The following is a 16,752-nucleotide window of genomic DNA, read 5'->3' as shown; positions in this document are numbered from 1 at the left end:
CACAGGCTATGCTGCGATGAGTCTTTATGGAAGCGATTCAAACATAAAGGTTTTCATGGGGTGGCTCAGTCGGTTGAGTGTCCCAACTCTTTTTTAAAAAAAATTTTTTTTTTTAACGTTTTTTATTTATTTTTGAGACAGAGCAAGACAGAGCATGAACGGGGGAGGGGCAGAGAGAGAGGGAGACACAGAATCGGAAGCAGGCTCCAGGCTCTGAGCCATCAGCCCAGAGCCCGACGAGGGGCTCGAACTCACGGACCGCGAGATCGTGACCTGAGTTGAAGTCGGCCGCTTAACCGACTGAGCCACCCAGGCGCCCCGAGTGTCCCAACTCTTGATTTTGGCTCACGATCTCCTGGCTCATGAGATTGAGCTCTGCGTTGGGCTCCACGCCGACAGCATGGAGCCTGTGGGGGATTCTCGCTCTGTTCCTCCCCTGCTCACGTGCCTGTGTGCTCTCTCAGAATAAATAAGTAAAGTTTAATATTGCATATACGTATATATACGTTTGTACGTGTAAAGGTTTTATATTTTATTTACATCCGCAAAACTTAAGTTCCAGTGACATCTGGGAGTAGTCAGAAGACCTTTGGAGGTAGTGATTTTTTTTTTTTTTTTTTTTTCTTTGAGTGGAAGTGATTCTTTGAACAAAAACTGAACTAGTGCCACATTCTCTTCATCAGGACGAAAATGACGACGACGACGACTGGAACCCCTGCAAAGCAGCAGGCGTGTGCCTCATGCTTCTGGCCACCTGCTGTGAAGATGACATCGTCCCACATGTCCTCCCCTTCATTAAAGAACACATCAAGAACCCGGATTGGCGGTACCGGGATGCAGCAGTAATGGCTTTTGGCTGTATCTTGGAAGGACCAGAGCCCAATCAGCTCAAACCACTAGTTATACAGGTGAGGCTGGGGGCTTTTAAATGGGATATTTATTACTTGAGCTTTTTTACTTGAGAGCGTGCCTTTATTTTAAAAACAAAACTGTACGTGGTCCTCCACAAAGGTAATTTCTGGATTGTTAACAAAACTCAGGACTTGACAGAAAGGCAGAAAAAGTCCCCTTTAATCACGTGCTGAAGGATAACATTTTTAACTCTTAGCGTTGATCTGTGTCACTGTCTTCTGTGTGCACATGTGTGTGTGCGACAGGATGGGCATCTTCCTGTGCAGCAGTCTCAGGACTTGTGTTTTCACTTACCTGCTGTGTCATAAACCTTCCCCGTAATTTTTATGTGATGATTCTGTCCTTGGGACACAATGATAGCTGTGTAACGAAAAGTCTTGTGGAAACAGGGTGCTTATTTTACTATTACAAAGCGCTGCGAGAGCCCATTGGAACGGAGTGCAGTGCGGTGGAACTCGGCCTCTCCCAGTGGAGCCACACGCCATCGCCACTGCACGGAGGTGCACCACCTGAGAGATTCGGCGGAAGTCTGCTGGAAGCTTTTTCTTGCTAGACTTCTAATAAAACTCTCTGCTGGGATTTGGTGAAGAGAGGACTGTTTCACTTTTCCTTTTGTTTTTATCATACTGTTGGATACAGGACAGACGTATCTTCTAAAATGACACACTGTCTTGATGCTTTGGGTTAAAACCCAACCATCAGGGGGCACTGGGTAGCTCAGTCAGAAGACCGTGTGACTCTTGGTCTTGGAGTCGTGAGTTGGAACCCCATGTTGGGTGTAGAGAGTACTGAAAAAAAATTTTAAGGAAAAATCCCAACCATCGGCATTTCCTCCTCTGAGGTGTCAGTCGACATGAATCTTAATCTTTGCTTCGCTTTGCTAATTGCTATATTTGCAGGCTATGCCCACCCTAATAGAATTAATGAAAGACCCCAGTGTAGTTGTTCGAGATACAACCGCGTGGACTGTGGGCCGAATTTGTGAACTGCTCCCTGAAGCTGCCATCAATGATGTCTACTTAACTCCCCTGCTGCAGTGTCTGATTGAGGGCCTCAGTGCTGAACCCAGAGTGGCTTCAAATGTGTGCTGGGTAAGGGCTCTTCTTTCCATGGAGATATGGAGCTGGGCTGAGCCATGGGCAAGGAGGTAGGAGGTGTGGGAGAGAAATGGGTCTACCTTACTGGAAGGCCTTTTCTGAATAGCATCTCCTTTCTCATTTCTTCAATTAAAATGTGGGGGATGCCAATTGCATGAGCCAGTGGGAGCTGTTGACTCATGGTGAACTGGTTCCCAAACCATTTAGAACAGTCATGCTAACCCGGTGGGAAAACTATCTGGACCTGGTTTTCTTTCTTCAGTTGCTTGGGGAACAAGAAATTTTGATTAAGGTAGAGAGTTGCTAGCTACAAAAAGTACCATTGCTGAGAAGGGGGCAAAAGAGAAGGAAGGTAGGCGGCCCGAATGCTGAGTCAGTGCAGGCTGAAGGTAGTTCATTAGGGACCTTTGGGGGTGTGGGGGAGGAAGTTCAGACAAGGAAGGAGTGGGGCTAAAAAGCCTTTCTGTAAGTGGAAAAAGAAATGACGTAGTGGCAGGTATTTGTGGTAGATGAAAGAACTCTGCTGCTGAGAGAGTTTGGGGTGGGACAAACAATATAAATAAACAAATACATAAATATTTAATTTTAAGGATACCTCTTGTTAAGTGATTGTCTTAGGACTTTGACAGGAAAAGTTGAGGATTCACTAGCATTGATTTATTCTTAGGTCAGTTGGAAACGAACACTGCCCATAGTACGTTAAGGAGAAATGAGGTTGTCCTGGGGAGGGGTTCTTTTCAGGACTAATGTTGACTCTGTCTCTGTTTAAGGCTTTCTCCAGTCTGGCTGAAGCTGCTTATGAAGCTGCAGATGTGGCTGATGATCAGGAAGAACCAGCTACCTATTGCTTATCTTCTTCTTTTGAACTCATAGTTCAGAAGCTTCTAGAAACTACAGACAGGTGACTGATATATACAGAAGTGGGTGGTATCTTTGCATCCAAATCCTTTTGCCTTGTGTGTGGTGGGGGGGGGCGCCTCTGTATAACCTAATCATGGGAACATAGTAACAGGAAGCATTAAAAGAGTTTTCTGGTACACTACTTGTTTAAATAAGAGAAAGGGACACCTGGCTGGCTCCGTCGTGAGAGCATGCAACTCTTGATTTCACTGTCATGAGTTTGAGCCCCATGTTGGGGCTAAAAAATAAGAGAAGAAAATACATGGGCGCCCTGGTGGCTCAGTCGGTTAAACATCTGACTTCGACTCAGGTCACGATCTCACAGTTTGTGGGTTTGAGCCCCGCATTGGGCTCTGTGCCCCTCCCCCATTCACACTCTGTTTCCCTCTCTCTCTCAAAAATAAACATTTAAAAAAGAAAATACTGGGGCGCCTGGGTGGCGCAGTCGGTTAAGCGTCCGACTTCAGCCAGGTCACGATCTCGCGGTCCGTGAGTTCGAGCCCCGCGTCAGGCTCTGGGCTGATGGCTCAGAGCCTGGAGCCTGTTTCCGATTCTGTGTCTCCCTCTCTCTCTGCCCCTCCCCCGTTCATGCTCTGTCTCTCTCTGTCCCAAAAATAAATAAACGTTGAAAAAAAAAAAAAAAAATTTAAAAAAAAATAAAAAAGAAAATACAGACTATGTCTACCTTAGAATGTTGAGGTTACAAGTGAAGTCAGAAAATAGTCTCATATAAAGAGGAATTGGTCTAGAGAGGTCCCTTCGTTTTTTAGTGTCTACTTGTAACAGGAGCCTTTGATTATGGTATAAAGGAAATCGTAGCTCTTATTATGGATTTAATTGTCACACCAGATCATTAATTACTACTTTTGAAAATAGGTGAAGAACTTGGCATTAAAGTGCAGTTGTTTCAGAAGTGAGCTTTTGAAAAAATTATTTATTTATTTATTTATTTATTTATTTTTAATTTTTTTTTTTTAACGTTTATTTATTTTTGAGACAGAGAGAAACAGAGCATGAACGGGGGAGGGGCAGAGAGAGAGGGAGACACAGAATCTGAAACAGGCTCCAGGCTCTGAGCTTTCAGCACAGAGCCTGACGCGGGGCTCGAACTCACGGACCGAGAGATCGTGACCTGGGCCGAAGTCGGACGCTTAACCGACTGAGCCACCCAGGCGCCCCGAAAAAATTTTTTTAAAGATTTATTTTTAGGGGCGTCTGGGTGGCTTAGTCAGTTAAGTGTCCGACTTCAGCTCAGGTCATGATCTTGTGGTTCATGGGTTCGAGCCCCATGTCAGGCTCTGTGCTGACAGTTCGGAGCCCAGAGCCTGCTTCAGATTCTGTGTCTCCTCTTTCTGCCCCTCCCCCACTAGTGCTCTGTCTCTCTCAAGAGTAAACGAACATTAAAAATTAAAAGAAAATATTTTAAAAGATAAAGATTTGTTTTTAAGTAATCTCTACCCCCAATATGCAGCTCGAACTTAACAACCCCAAGAACAAGAGTGACATGCTCCACCACCTGAGCCAGCCATGCGCCCGTGAAATGTAGTTCTAAGGGGTTATAAGTTGGAACGACCTTTAATTTTGGTTGTATGTGAGCTATACCTAAAGCCATGCTCAAAAGAAACCATTAGGAAGAAGGCTGGGTTTAAACTCTTCCATGCTTCCTTAGTTTATCTTTACTTCTCTGATCAAGAGTATATATAATACCATCTTTCACAGATGAATGAAGAAAATTATCTTTTTCTTAGCTATTCAGGCAACGTCTTCATTTGTCCACATGCTTTCATCTGCATTTTATTTTTATCCCCTCCCCCCATAAACCTAAATTCTTTTTTTTTTTTTTTTTTTAATGTTTATTTTTGAGAGAGGGGGGGGAGACACAGAATCTAAACCAGGCTCTAAGCTGTCAGCACAGACAGCACAGCTCACGGGGCTCAAACCCACAAACGGCGAGATCATGACCTGAGCCAAAGTTGGATGCTTAACTGGCTGAGCCACCCAGGCATCCTTCAGCATTTTAAACTAATTTGTTTCCCTATAATGTCAGCTCATTTCCAAAGAGTTATTCTGAAGTTTAACCAGCTCTGGAGACCCATAATGAAGATAGCCGTTGGCTTCACAGTTGAAAATTTATTTCCTGGTTGTATTGTGTTGTCAAACTCAAACCACGTTTGCAACCGTACCAGTTCTAGGATCCTTATTTTCTTCCCTTTTTGTTTTTTCTTAAACGTTATTTTTGAGACAGTGTAAGTGGGGGAGGGGCAGAGAGGGAAACAGAATCTGAAGCAGGCTCCGGGCTCTGTGCTGACAGCTCTGGGCTCAGACTCACAAACCATGAGATCATGACCTGAGCTGAAGTCAGATGCTTAACTGACTGAGCCACCCCCCAGGCGCCCCATAGGATCCTTATTTTCTTTGCAACAAGGTCTATGTCATAACAACTCTATTCTTTTTCTCAGGTGAGACTTTAAGATTGTTGTTGTGTCTTCCTTACAGACCTGATGGACACCAGAACAACCTGAGGAGTTCTGCATATGAATCTCTGATGGAAATTGTGAAAAACAGTGCCAAGGATTGTTACCCTGCGGTTCAGAAGACTACTCTGGTTATCATGGAGCGACTGCAGCAGGTGCTCCAGATGGAGGTGAGACTGGGCTTTCCTGGCTTGGTCGGAGGTGGGAGGCCCATCCTCTTTTCTTGGTGTTTATATTTACGTTATATTTACGTTTATATTTTCTCAATGATGTAAGGCTTATACAAAAAACGTTGCCTCTTTAAATCTGCATTGCTCATCCCAGTTGCTTAGACACATCACATCATATACATCTGTGAGTTTTTTATTTCCTACGTTAGAATCAGTAAAGATTGGGGCGCCTGGGTGGCGCAGTCGGTTAAGCGTCCGACTTCAGCCAGGTCACGATCTCGCGGTCCGTGAGTTCGAGCCCCGCGTCAGGCTCTGGGCTGATGGCTCAGAGCCTGGAGCCTGCTTCCGATTCTGTGTCTCCTTCTCTCTCTGCCCCTCCCCCGTTCATGCTCTGTCTCTCTCTGTCTCAAAAAAAAAAAAAAAAAAAAGAATCAGTAAAGATTATTTAATGGTCTTGCTAAACCCAGCAAAAATGGAAGCATTGAGGAAGTTCAGCTCTTTTAGAAGGTGTTTATTCAGAATATGATGATCTTCTTTTCTTTGTAGTCACATATCCAGAGCACATCGGATAGGATCCAGTTCAATGACCTTCAGTCTTTGCTCTGCGCAACTCTTCAGGTACAGTGGTGCTTTATCGCTTACCAGTTCTGAGGCCAATCAGAAAGTGTTCTCTTTTCTGTCAAAAGACAGAATTTGTCTTTTGCCCAATTTAGGGGAGGAAACTGCTCGTTTTATGATGTTGTACAGCTATGTTGTGTTGGCAGCTTCCAGTCTTGGTTTTTTTATTGGGTTGTCCAAATGTAGCCCAGCCAGATTTGGCTCCCAGCTGTGGTTCACTCAGCTGAAAACATGAAGCCTTGAGTTTTTCTGCCATCGTCTTTTGAAACAACAGTTCCTATTGGAAGCTTTATTATAACTTACGTCATTTATAGTACCTGTTATTCAGAGGAGTCTTTTGAGGGGAGACCGGGAATCTTTAAATCAAACGTCACCCATTCATGACTGGACTCATGGAGTGGCTGAGGTGCTATTCCCTTTTTTAACCAAAGGTAGGAAAACCCTGGAAATTGTCTAATGCTTACATAGGTACTAGGTTTTAGTATTGAGTGATGCTAACTAGGTCATCTTCCCTATGAACTCTCTTTTCTTTCTTAGCCAAAGTTAATTTTTTTTAAGCTTGACTGTTAAGGTCTTTCTTTAGTTATCCGACAAATTCAGGAATGATCTGGTAACATTAGTTGAAACAAATTGAAGGCTAAGGAGGGAGGTTTGAGGAATATTGAATTAGGATAATTCAGTTGGCTTTATTTTATCAAAGCTATTTCTTTCCTATCATCTGTAAATAGGTTAGGATATAGGAAGGATTGCTTTTTTGTTTTATGAGTAGGAACTATAATATAACCTGTTCTTCTTTAAAGCTGAAGTAAATTCAAGTGCCATTCCAGGAAGATTGGAATATGGAGGCTACTGATGGGTTTATCAGACATAAATGAAATGCAGAAGAAATGAGTTTATGTACCATGGAAGATCATCTTGTGTTCATTCTGAATTGGGGAATAGAAGGGATCTTAAAATGCATGTTTTGTTGCAGGTGATTTACACTGTGAAAGCTTTTGATTACAAAAAGTGTATTTGGCATTTCCAAAAAAAAAAAAAAAAACAACTAGAAATTCAAGGAATTTAATTGATTTTTTTTTTTTTTTTTTTTTTTTTTTTTTTTAGGAAGGTATGTTTAGTGTTCTGATTAGAAGGTTTAGAGTCAACAGATCCTGAACTCTTTCTTGTTCATTTCACAGAATGTTCTCCGGAAAGTACAACATCAAGATGCTTTGCAGATCTCTGATGTGGTCATGGCCTCCCTGTTAAGGATGTTCCAAAGCACAGCTGGGTCTGGGGGAGTGCAAGAGGATGCCCTAATGGCAGTTAGCACACTGGTGGAAGGTCAGTGAGCCAAAATTGGGCAGGGAGTGTCTTTAGGGTATGGGAGTTTCAATGGCCATGGGAAATTTTTGACCAGAGAAAGCATAGTCCTGTCTTCTCATTTACTGGGGCATGACTGGAGTGCAAAGTTGGGTTGAATATAAGCATAACTTTGTGTATAACTGCTTTGCCACTCTCACTGAAATAAATGGGTGGCCAGTTTGCATCTCAGATTGGCAACTGTTCTGGGGAAGAAACTATTATCATCTACCCCATGTTCGTCAGGTTCCTTTTAACCCTGAAAGTCTACTTGCTTTATTGAAGTTTGGTTCCTTTCAAGGATGGAGGAAGGAAAGGTTTCTGTTTTCTTTGCTGGAACTTGCTACCTTCTGGTTCAAGTTGTAATGCTTCAGACTCCAGGTTGACACATCATGCATGGTCCCTCATATGGGATGGAGTAAAACATTGAGAGTTCTAGGAATTAATTGGTTTTCTGGTTGTTATATGTCTGACTATACAAAATTGCTTTGGGGGAGCCACGTCTGCTTAAGACTCTTCGAAGGGCCGTTTAAAAGCACATTAAAGAGCACTTCAGAAACCTGGAATGCTTCTTCAGGGATGGCCTGTAAAGTGTATTACCAAGGCCATTACCAGAGGACTACTTCTCCGAGGAGCAGACCTATTTCTAGCATAAGAAGCATATGTTCAACTGATCTGGCCACATGTAACCACCCTGACAGGACCCGGCAGTTCATAATGGCTCCCGGAGTGGTGAATTCGGAAAGAAGCCTAGTCTGCTTTCCCTGACTGGCTTGTTAAAGAAGTCCTTGATGGGATTGCCCAGGGATGGACCCTGTTTTAAACCTGGCTGCCAGAGAAGACATGTTATAACCAGGTGAAGAGGTGGCCAAGAGGCAGCATTGTTAGCTCATCCAATTCAAAATTAACCCTGATGTTCCGTGAAAAAAAACCACTTGGGTTTTTTTCAGCCAAAGTGAAATCCCGCTCCGTGGAGATTTGGCATTATCTTTGGGGCATAAGAGTTAGGCCCTTCCAGCACTTAGGGATTTGACTTGTCTGAGACAGCCTTAACATCTTCATTGGAGAATTGGTAATTAATGCACGCTCCACCCAACCTGTTGTGTGGAGCGAATACATTTTGGGAGAGCCAGGATGGTTATTTTTGCTCACTTCTGTGATATCCTGTGGTGCTAACAGTTTGCTTCTTTGCAGTGTTGGGTGGTGAGTTCCTAAAGTACATGGAGGCCTTTAAACCCTTCCTGGGCATTGGATTGAAAAACTATGCTGAGTACCAGGTAGTCCATGCTTTTCAATAGAACACATTTATATTCTCGCTTATACTGGACAGTCATTGTGGTACAAAGTCCAGACAGTCTCGGTGCATTGGCCCTGGGTGTGAACTACTTATTCTGTTGCCCTGAGTGTCTGAACTCAGGGCAACTCCCCAGAAGTAGTCCGTGAAAAAAACCAAGATATTAGCTGCACCAGCACGGCACCCTAAGAGCCGGGTTTTTTCCTTCTCTTTTTTTTTTTAACCACCTGGCTCTTGCCACCATCGTTCCTGGGGAATACTGTCATTTCTGTCCTTTCTTAATGATAACCTTGGACGGCCTTAGTTTTTTTCCTGAGGTACTGGTTGTTAAAATGAACTGATCTCAGAGAGGGGAGGATGTTTTCTTCTTGCATTCTAGTCTCAGGTGATAAAAGGAGCAGCAGCTAAGTAAAAATAATGCCTTACCCCGCAGTTGGCCTTTTCTGCTCGGAAGATCATTTCCTGGATTCTTTGCAGGTTTGTTTGGCAGCTGTGGGCTTAGTGGGAGACTTATGCCGTGCCCTGCAGTCCAACATCTTACCTTTCTGTGACGAGGTGATGCAGCTCCTCCTGGAGAACCTGGGGGTGAGTGTCTGCACGCACAAGCCAGTCTACTAGGATCTGAAGAAATCGTCAGTTGGAAACACGGTTAAAAACTCAGTGAGAGGGAACTCTTTAAGTTGCTGGAATGTTGGCTGTAGGCTTATGAAGAAAGGAATTGTTCGTTTTCACAAAGTCATTCTATAAAGTAAGGTTGTAAAGTTAAAGGAATGCATGTGCTCGCTGCATGGAATGGGGGGAGGGGTGGGGGTGGTGCAGGGAAGCCAGTAAAGTGCATACATAATCCCTCTTTTCAGAGATTATGTGGTCTGTACACAGCATATTAGTAGTTGTTTGTTACAGCCTTTGGACGGGACACGTGACTTTTATTCATTTGCTTTTCTCTCTCTATCAGAATGAAAATGTCCACAGGTCTGTGAAGCCACAGATTCTGTCAGTGTTTGGTGATATTGCCCTTGCTATTGGTGGAGAGTTTAAAAAATATCTAGAGGTCGTCTTGAATACCCTTCAGCAGGCCTCCCAAGCCCAGGTGGACAAGGTAGGCTTAAAGCTATCTTTAAGTCCAGCCCTGATTGGATGAGGGGGATTTTTGACAGTCGCGTACAACTAAAGGGTCTTGGAATGATGGACGTTCTGTTTTGTCTCTTACAGTCAGACTATGACATGGTGGATTACCTGAATGAGCTAAGGGAAGGCTGCTTGGAAGCCTATACCGGCATTGTCCAGGGACTGAAGGGAGACCAGGAGAACGTGCACCGTTGAGTATACAACCCAGTTGACTCAGTCCAGAGTTCACTTAGCCAAAGGGGCTGTGCCTCTAGTTCTGTCACTTGTGAATGGAAAGGAAGGGGAGAAGGAAGCGCCCTGATGAAGAGAGTTGCTTTGGGAGAGAATATGGCCTTTCGTATTTCTGTTCCCTCTTCCTCTGCTGCTTTGTCTCCCCTTTCTTGGGCATTGTAAGGGATGGGATCCAGCAAGGCTGTGGTGCTGGTTGGCATCTACACCAACCCCGAGTGGCAGCTGTGAGCACATACACACCCCTAGTGCAATTGAATTAAAGGACTGGAAGATCAGATTTCCTCTGTCACCTGATATTTCTGTTACTGACTAGGGAAGTATTTGTCCTTTACCTCTTTTGATACCATGGGCTTAGAGGAAAGGTCCCATTAGTTTCTTCTATATTATTTCTGCTTGTAATAAAAGGACTGTCTGCCTTTTGTGTTGATGTGAAGAATGACATCTTAATCTGCGAAAGGACAGTTCGGTATAACTATATGCAGCTAATTCTCCCACCTGAAGCCAGCCTTGTGAGGGGGATAGTGTATTTGGAAACTTTGAAATGGGGGTTACAGTCCTGCCACGGTGGGACAGTTTCATCAGACTTTCTCTTTCTTTTATAGCGGATGTGATGCTGGTACAACCCAGAGTAGAATTTATTCTGTCTTTCATTGACCACATTGCTGGAGATGAGGATCATACAGATGGAGTAGTAGCTTGTGCTGCTGGACTGATAGGGTAGGTTGTATTCTATTTCCAGTAGCTAAATAGAACTTTCGGAAAATCCAAAGACATGTGGTAAAGAATTTTGAGGGTAGCCTGGATGGTGATTGTGTACTTCTTTGACATGGATACTTCTTTTTTTAATGTCTGTTTATTTTGAGAGGGAGGGAGAAGGGGCAGAGAGAAACAGTCCTGAGCAGGCGCTGCCCTGTCAGCATAGAGCCCAACATGGGGCTCAATCCCATGAACCATAAGATCGTGATCAGAGCTGAAATCAAGAGTGGGACGCTTAACCTACTGAGCCACCCAGGCGTCCTGGTATTTCTTTAATAGAACCCATGGTGTCCTGTTAGGAGTTCTCACAGGTGAGAATTTACTACAGACCTTAGCTTGGGTCTTATTCCAGACTCCAGGTTTCCAATTTCTTTTCGCTAAACTATGAAGTGAGTTCTCAGAGGTATAGGAGCAGCATCAGATCTGTGTCCATCCCATATTCTGAGGCTGGTCAACAGGTTGCCTATGTTTAGCCTCCTCTGTTGAGAGTTTCTGAGGCATCATTAGAAGAGAGAACCATGAGTTAGTTGTGGAACCTGCAGTAGTCATCCTCTCTCTTTAGAGTTCATTTTGTGCATCTGTTGAGGGTAGGTGCTCAACTTATCCCTAAAATTTCTTCCAGCTTTAAAAAGTAAGTGAATACAGGGGCACCTGGGAGGCTCAGTTGGTTGAGTGTCCGACTCTTGATTTCGGCTCAGGTCGTGACCTCATGGTTCGGGAGTTTGACCCCTGCGTCAGGCTCTCTGCTGGCAGCTTGGAGCCTGTTTGGGATTCTGTCTCCCTCTCTCTGCCTCTCCTCTGCTCGCGTTCACTCTCTCTCTCTCTCAAAATAAATAAACATTAAAAAGCAGGTAAATATGAAGAAACCCACAACTAGCTTAGCACTGGTTTGGAAGGCTCAAGATGATATGATAGCAGTGTCGGGCCAAGGAGCTCATTGTCAGGTGTGTTTGTTCTGCACAGGGACTTGTGTACAGCATTTGGGAAGGACGTACTGAAATTAGTAGAAGCTAGGCCAATGATCCATGAACTGTTAACTGAAGGACGGAGATCGAAGACTAACAAAGCAAAAACCCTTGCTACATGGGCAACAAAAGAACTGAGAAAACTGAAGAACCAAGCTTGGTAAGAGCTCATCTCCACTGCCCTCTTCCTTCTACTCTCTTGGGGAGGAGGCACAGTTTCTTCAGACTGTTCCGACAAGGGCTGCCTGTCTCATGGCATTTTGTTTTGTATCCCTTCCCATATAAGTGCTTTTGAGCCAAGCCTTTGTTCCTCAGGCTTGTACTAGTGGAAGGGTCGGGCATCCTCAATCTTTCCTTGAGCCAAATACTTGATTCCTTGTGGTGATGAAGAGCAGAACTTATGTAACTGGAATTCAGTGAAGGCCCCACATGATTTTGGGTCCTAAGAAAGGCATCGGTAATGGCATTTTCCCAGAATTTTCTTTTCTACTCGCTATTCCCTTCCTCCTGCTCTTTATACTTTTTTTTTTTTTACTGCAGCGCTTTTAGACATTGCGTAGCTCTGCAGAAGATATCCAAAGTCAAGAGTTGTGTGACGCTTGCTTTTTGGGTTTTTTTTTTTATTTGTTATTTATTTTTGAGAGAGGGGAGGGGAGAGGCAGGGAGAGAGAATCCCAAGCAGGCTCCGCATTGTCAGCATAGAAGGGGCTCGCTAGGGGCGCCTGGGTGGCGCAGTCGGTTAAGCGTCCGACTTCAGCCAGGTCACGATCTCGCAGTCCGTGAGTTCGAGCCCCGCGTCGGGCTCTGGGCTGATGGCTCGGAGCCTGGAGCCTGTTTCCGATTCTGTGTCTCCCTCTCTCTCTGCCCCTCCCCCATTCTTGCTCTGTCTCTCTCTGTCCCAAAAATAAATAAACGTTGAAAAAAAAAATTAAAAAAAAAAAGAAGGGGCTCGCTAACTGTGATATCGTGACCTGAGCTGAAATCAAGAGTCAGACACCCAGGCACCCCTGACCCTTGCTTTCAGATGTAGTCTTTATTTTTTCAACTCTCAACATACTCATTGTCTTACTCCAAAGATCTCGATAAAATTGGCTAATTTGAGTTTTATCTTGTTAGCTTCCCTCCTACCCTCTTAATATAGGTGCTAATGAGAGCAGGTAGCTGGCACATAGGAAGACAAGAAAAACAATTAGTCCTTTTATTAGGACAAACTAGACCAATTCATTTCAGGCTGGTGAGCACTTAATTGTGGGAATCAGAAGCGTTTGACTCTTCCAACTGTATGTGATCTCAAAGTTGACTTGTTTTCCGTCTGTTTTTAGATCTGTTACCATTGGGATGATAACCTGAGACCCCCACTGGAAATCTCCAATCTTTTGAAAAACCCGGAAGTGAGGAGTGTGCACGGATGCTGAATGTTTGGGAATGAGAGGATGAGTGAGTGAGGCTTGAAAACACACCACATTGAAAATCCTGCCACAGCAGCAGCCGCAGCCGCCAACAGCAGCGCTGTTAGTGAGCTAAGTAAGCACTGACTTCGTAGAAAACCATAACGTCGGCCATCTTGGAAAAGAGAAAAACGATGGATGTAATTGCTTAGGGAAAAAAAAAAAAGGAAGTTCTCTCTTCCCAGGACAGGCTAGAACTAGCTTTTCTGTCTTTTGGCCGGTGCCGAGTGGAGTGACTGGTTTGGGAGAGGAGGAGGGACTGGGTTCAGCTGTGGTGCTTTGTTGTAAAAGGCAGTCTGGCCTTTGCTACTGACAAGAAAGATGGAGCCTGGGTCTCAAGCCCACCTTTGGTGTACCATTGCCACACGGTACTGTACGCGTGCCGGCTAAAAGGAGGGTGAGGGATTCTTTACGGTCTGAGAATGAGTGTGTGTGAGTGAGGCGGTATCCACATTCTCAACTTCAAGTCATTGCAGTTTCTTTTTCCCAGAAAAAAAGGGGTTAGATGTTGCATTTCATAAAACTAACCGAAGTCCTGTCTACTGATGCAGCACAAGAGATGTGTAAAAAAAAAAAAAAAAAAAAAAAAAGGAAAAAAAAAAGGAAAGACGCTCTTTAGGTTTTGTTTTTTGTTTTGTTTTTTTAATTACCTTCTAGGGAAAACACTGACGAATGGTCAGAGCTCCCGTATCCTGATCTTTTCATCAAGGCGCCTTTCCTAATAATATGGTTCAACTGTGAATGTAGAAGTGGGGGGGAGGGGGGGAGAAAAAGAAAACTCTGGAGTTAGAGGATCTAGAAAAAATTAAAATACAATTGTTACAAATAAAGAATGCAGACTTCAAAACAAAAGAAAGCCACAACCCAAACAAACCAAAATTTAGATGCTCAGAAGTAGCAGCACAAAAGAAAAGGTCTCTCCTGACATGTATGGTGGCAGTCTGAACACCCCCAGAAAATTGTGCCAAAGAGTTTAAAAACAAATACACAATAAAAGTAAACACACGCGCACACACACACACACACACACACACACAGAGCAAACTTCAGGTAACTATTTTGGATTGCAAACGAGGATAAATTTAATGTTCAAACAATCTGATAAAATAACCATTTGGAAACTGCTTGGCCTTCTGTTCTCTTTTATTTGGTTGACTACAATGCGGTATTGGTCTCTTGCTGCACTTCAAAACCAACTAATCAACAAAATAAAACTTAAAAAACAAAAGTATATATATACATACATATATATATACTAGGACTCTTGTGATGAAAATGGCACTTGAAAAAGGTTTTATTTTTCCACTGAAGTTGAAGATTAATAAAATGGTGTCAGACATTCCCCTGGTCACACACTTTAATATTTTTTTAAAAGTGTGATGTGCTATGAGAACCATAAAGCAGACTTCGCTATTTTCCCTTTTACAAGGGAACAGGGCACCCGGAATTTTGGGTTTAGAATCTTTCAGCAATAAGGAGGGATGTCGGTGAGCTTTGACCCCCTTTTGGTTTTTGCAGTTACTAGTAGTTTTTTGCTGGCATTTTGAATATGCTGCTTTCAAAAACACCAAGGAAGATCTTTAATTGCTTCCTGGTGTTTGGAGGATTAAAAAACAAGACCTTAAATTCCCACTTTCATTTCCATTCTAGCAAAAGAAATGTGGGCTTACATTTTTCTCTTTGCCATTTTCCCCTCCCCATCCAAGCCTTCCATTCATAAGTGGGATTGGCTCGGTTTTGCTCATCCATATGGCAGCATCTCTAATCGCTCTTGTACAGGGTATCAGATATTGTGCCTTTTGGTGCCAGGTTCAAAGTCAAGTGCCGATCTATGAACCAGTGTACAAAAAAAAAAAAACACACACACACACACACAAAACACAAAAAACAGGTGTTTGAAGGAAAGACTCCGTTGTGAATATAAAGAGTTCGTACCACCTGCTAAGCCCTACTAAGAAGAGACCTGACCCTCTAATCCCGTTTAAATGTTAGTTGTCCCTTGAGGAGAGGGTGATACACTAACCATTCCCGATAGATAGGGGTTGGTCAGGGCTTAGGGAGGGGGCAGGAATGTTGGGGAGAAAAAAAATCTGATCATTCCTCAGTGCTACCCATTTCTGTCCTGTGTGGGCTGCTTAGCTAGACAGCAGGAGAATAAAGTACACCGAGAACCATAATGGAAACAAAACCTTCCGTGTGTTTTGTCATGTTTTGTTCCAGGGAAGCAGTTGACAAGTGCTGTTATTAACGCTTTCTCCCAGATCCATTCAGTGATGGAGAGGAGGAAAATGGGCTGGTTGGACTGTGGTCTTGGTGCCTTGCGGGCGTTCTACACTGGTTATGCATTTAATCCTCTTTCCTAGTTACTTTTGGCTAGTGGGTTTTCCAGAGTCTGGGCTCTTACCCTGAATCGATTGTACCACCTAAGGTAACTGGGTGCAAGATGCATTCAGTCCACTCACTGTCCGGGCCTTCCCCACCCTAGTCTTGGCACATTCCTCCAAGAATGTAGTTACCGTCTGCTTGGGAAGATGTCAGTGCAAATGTGAAGCAAATGGGCATCGGACTAGGCTTTGGTTTGCCGTAAGTGGCAGCTGCCTGTATCAATTACGATTACACTTATTAATTTTGCTTTTCATTTTCCTGGTTCCCCTCAGCTCCCCTCTGTTGAAATGTTGAACTTCGGACTGTCAGAGGCAACTGTAATCTTGCCTTAGGGACTTGTGGAGAAAGGGAGGGGAAATGCTCAGTGCAGTGTTTTCACTTTCAGAACCAAGTAATCTAGTCCCTCTGATATTTAAGAAGTGTGTTAGTCCGACTTCTATGAGAAATCTCAACTCCATCAGCTTTTGATAGCATCTCGGTTTTGAAACAACTTCAGTCTGTAATTGGCATTCAGAATGCCCTTGGCATGCCAGTCTGTGATGGCATTAAAGACCTGTTAAAACACTTGAGCCCAACTTTATTAACCAAAACTGATACCACCATCTTTATCTTCTAAATAAAGTCCGCTTTATTTTTATTTTCAACATTTTGCTGCTTCATTTTTGGTTCCACATGGTGTCACCTTGGAGGCGAAATGAATGGTTTGAAAGAAGCTGGAACGTGTGGTGGTGATGTGCGTGTGAGTTGGGGAAAGGAAGGACACATCGGTCTTAAAAACAGACACTGCGTAGTGTGATGGGAAATGAGTGAAAATAACTGGCCTACAAAGCGGTGGGGAGGAGGTTTTTGTTCCGAGTGCTTCTGAACCCGCAGGAGATGGTCTCTGTCTTGTGCATATTTTTCAGGCGAATCTGGTTGGTTTAATGGCTCCTCCAAAATTGGCTTTTTACATGGCTTGCGGTGTGTATTTAATTTCTACTTCCACATCCTGCCCCCCCCCCCCCCCCCGAAATTTGTAGAGGGAAGAACACTA

The 16,752-nt window shown here is 43.7% G+C and overlaps 1 protein-coding gene across 1 annotated transcript in view; it reads left to right on the top strand.

Annotated features, from left to right (window-relative positions):
- KPNB1 (karyopherin subunit beta 1) overlaps positions 1 to 16,363 on the top strand; it is a 29,381-nt gene extending 13,018 nt beyond the window's left edge. Inside the window, exons 10-22 of the mRNA XM_043584230.1 lie at positions 684 to 908; positions 1,812 to 2,003; positions 2,780 to 2,910; positions 5,406 to 5,553; positions 6,100 to 6,171; positions 7,350 to 7,494; positions 8,707 to 8,789; positions 9,284 to 9,391; positions 9,762 to 9,905; positions 10,019 to 10,124; positions 10,768 to 10,882; positions 11,885 to 12,046; positions 13,209 to 16,363. Coding sequence (XP_043440165.1) covers positions 684 to 908; positions 1,812 to 2,003; positions 2,780 to 2,910; positions 5,406 to 5,553; positions 6,100 to 6,171; positions 7,350 to 7,494; positions 8,707 to 8,789; positions 9,284 to 9,391; positions 9,762 to 9,905; positions 10,019 to 10,124; positions 10,768 to 10,882; positions 11,885 to 12,046; position 13,209 — 1,632 coding nt within the window. The 3' untranslated portion in view covers positions 13,210 to 16,363. The remainder of the gene's footprint in view (positions 1 to 683; positions 909 to 1,811; positions 2,004 to 2,779; positions 2,911 to 5,405; positions 5,554 to 6,099; positions 6,172 to 7,349; positions 7,495 to 8,706; positions 8,790 to 9,283; positions 9,392 to 9,761; positions 9,906 to 10,018; positions 10,125 to 10,767; positions 10,883 to 11,884; positions 12,047 to 13,208) is intronic.
- The last annotated feature ends 389 nt before the right edge of the window (positions 16,364 to 16,752 follow it).

This window comes from Prionailurus bengalensis, chromosome E1 (assembly GCF_016509475.1).
Source record: "Prionailurus bengalensis isolate Pbe53 chromosome E1, Fcat_Pben_1.1_paternal_pri, whole genome shotgun sequence".
Classification (NCBI taxonomy): Eukaryota; Metazoa; Chordata; class Mammalia; order Carnivora; family Felidae; genus Prionailurus; species Prionailurus bengalensis.
The sequence above is the reverse complement of the archived record's forward strand: the minus strand, read 5'-3'. Positions and strand labels throughout refer to the sequence as shown.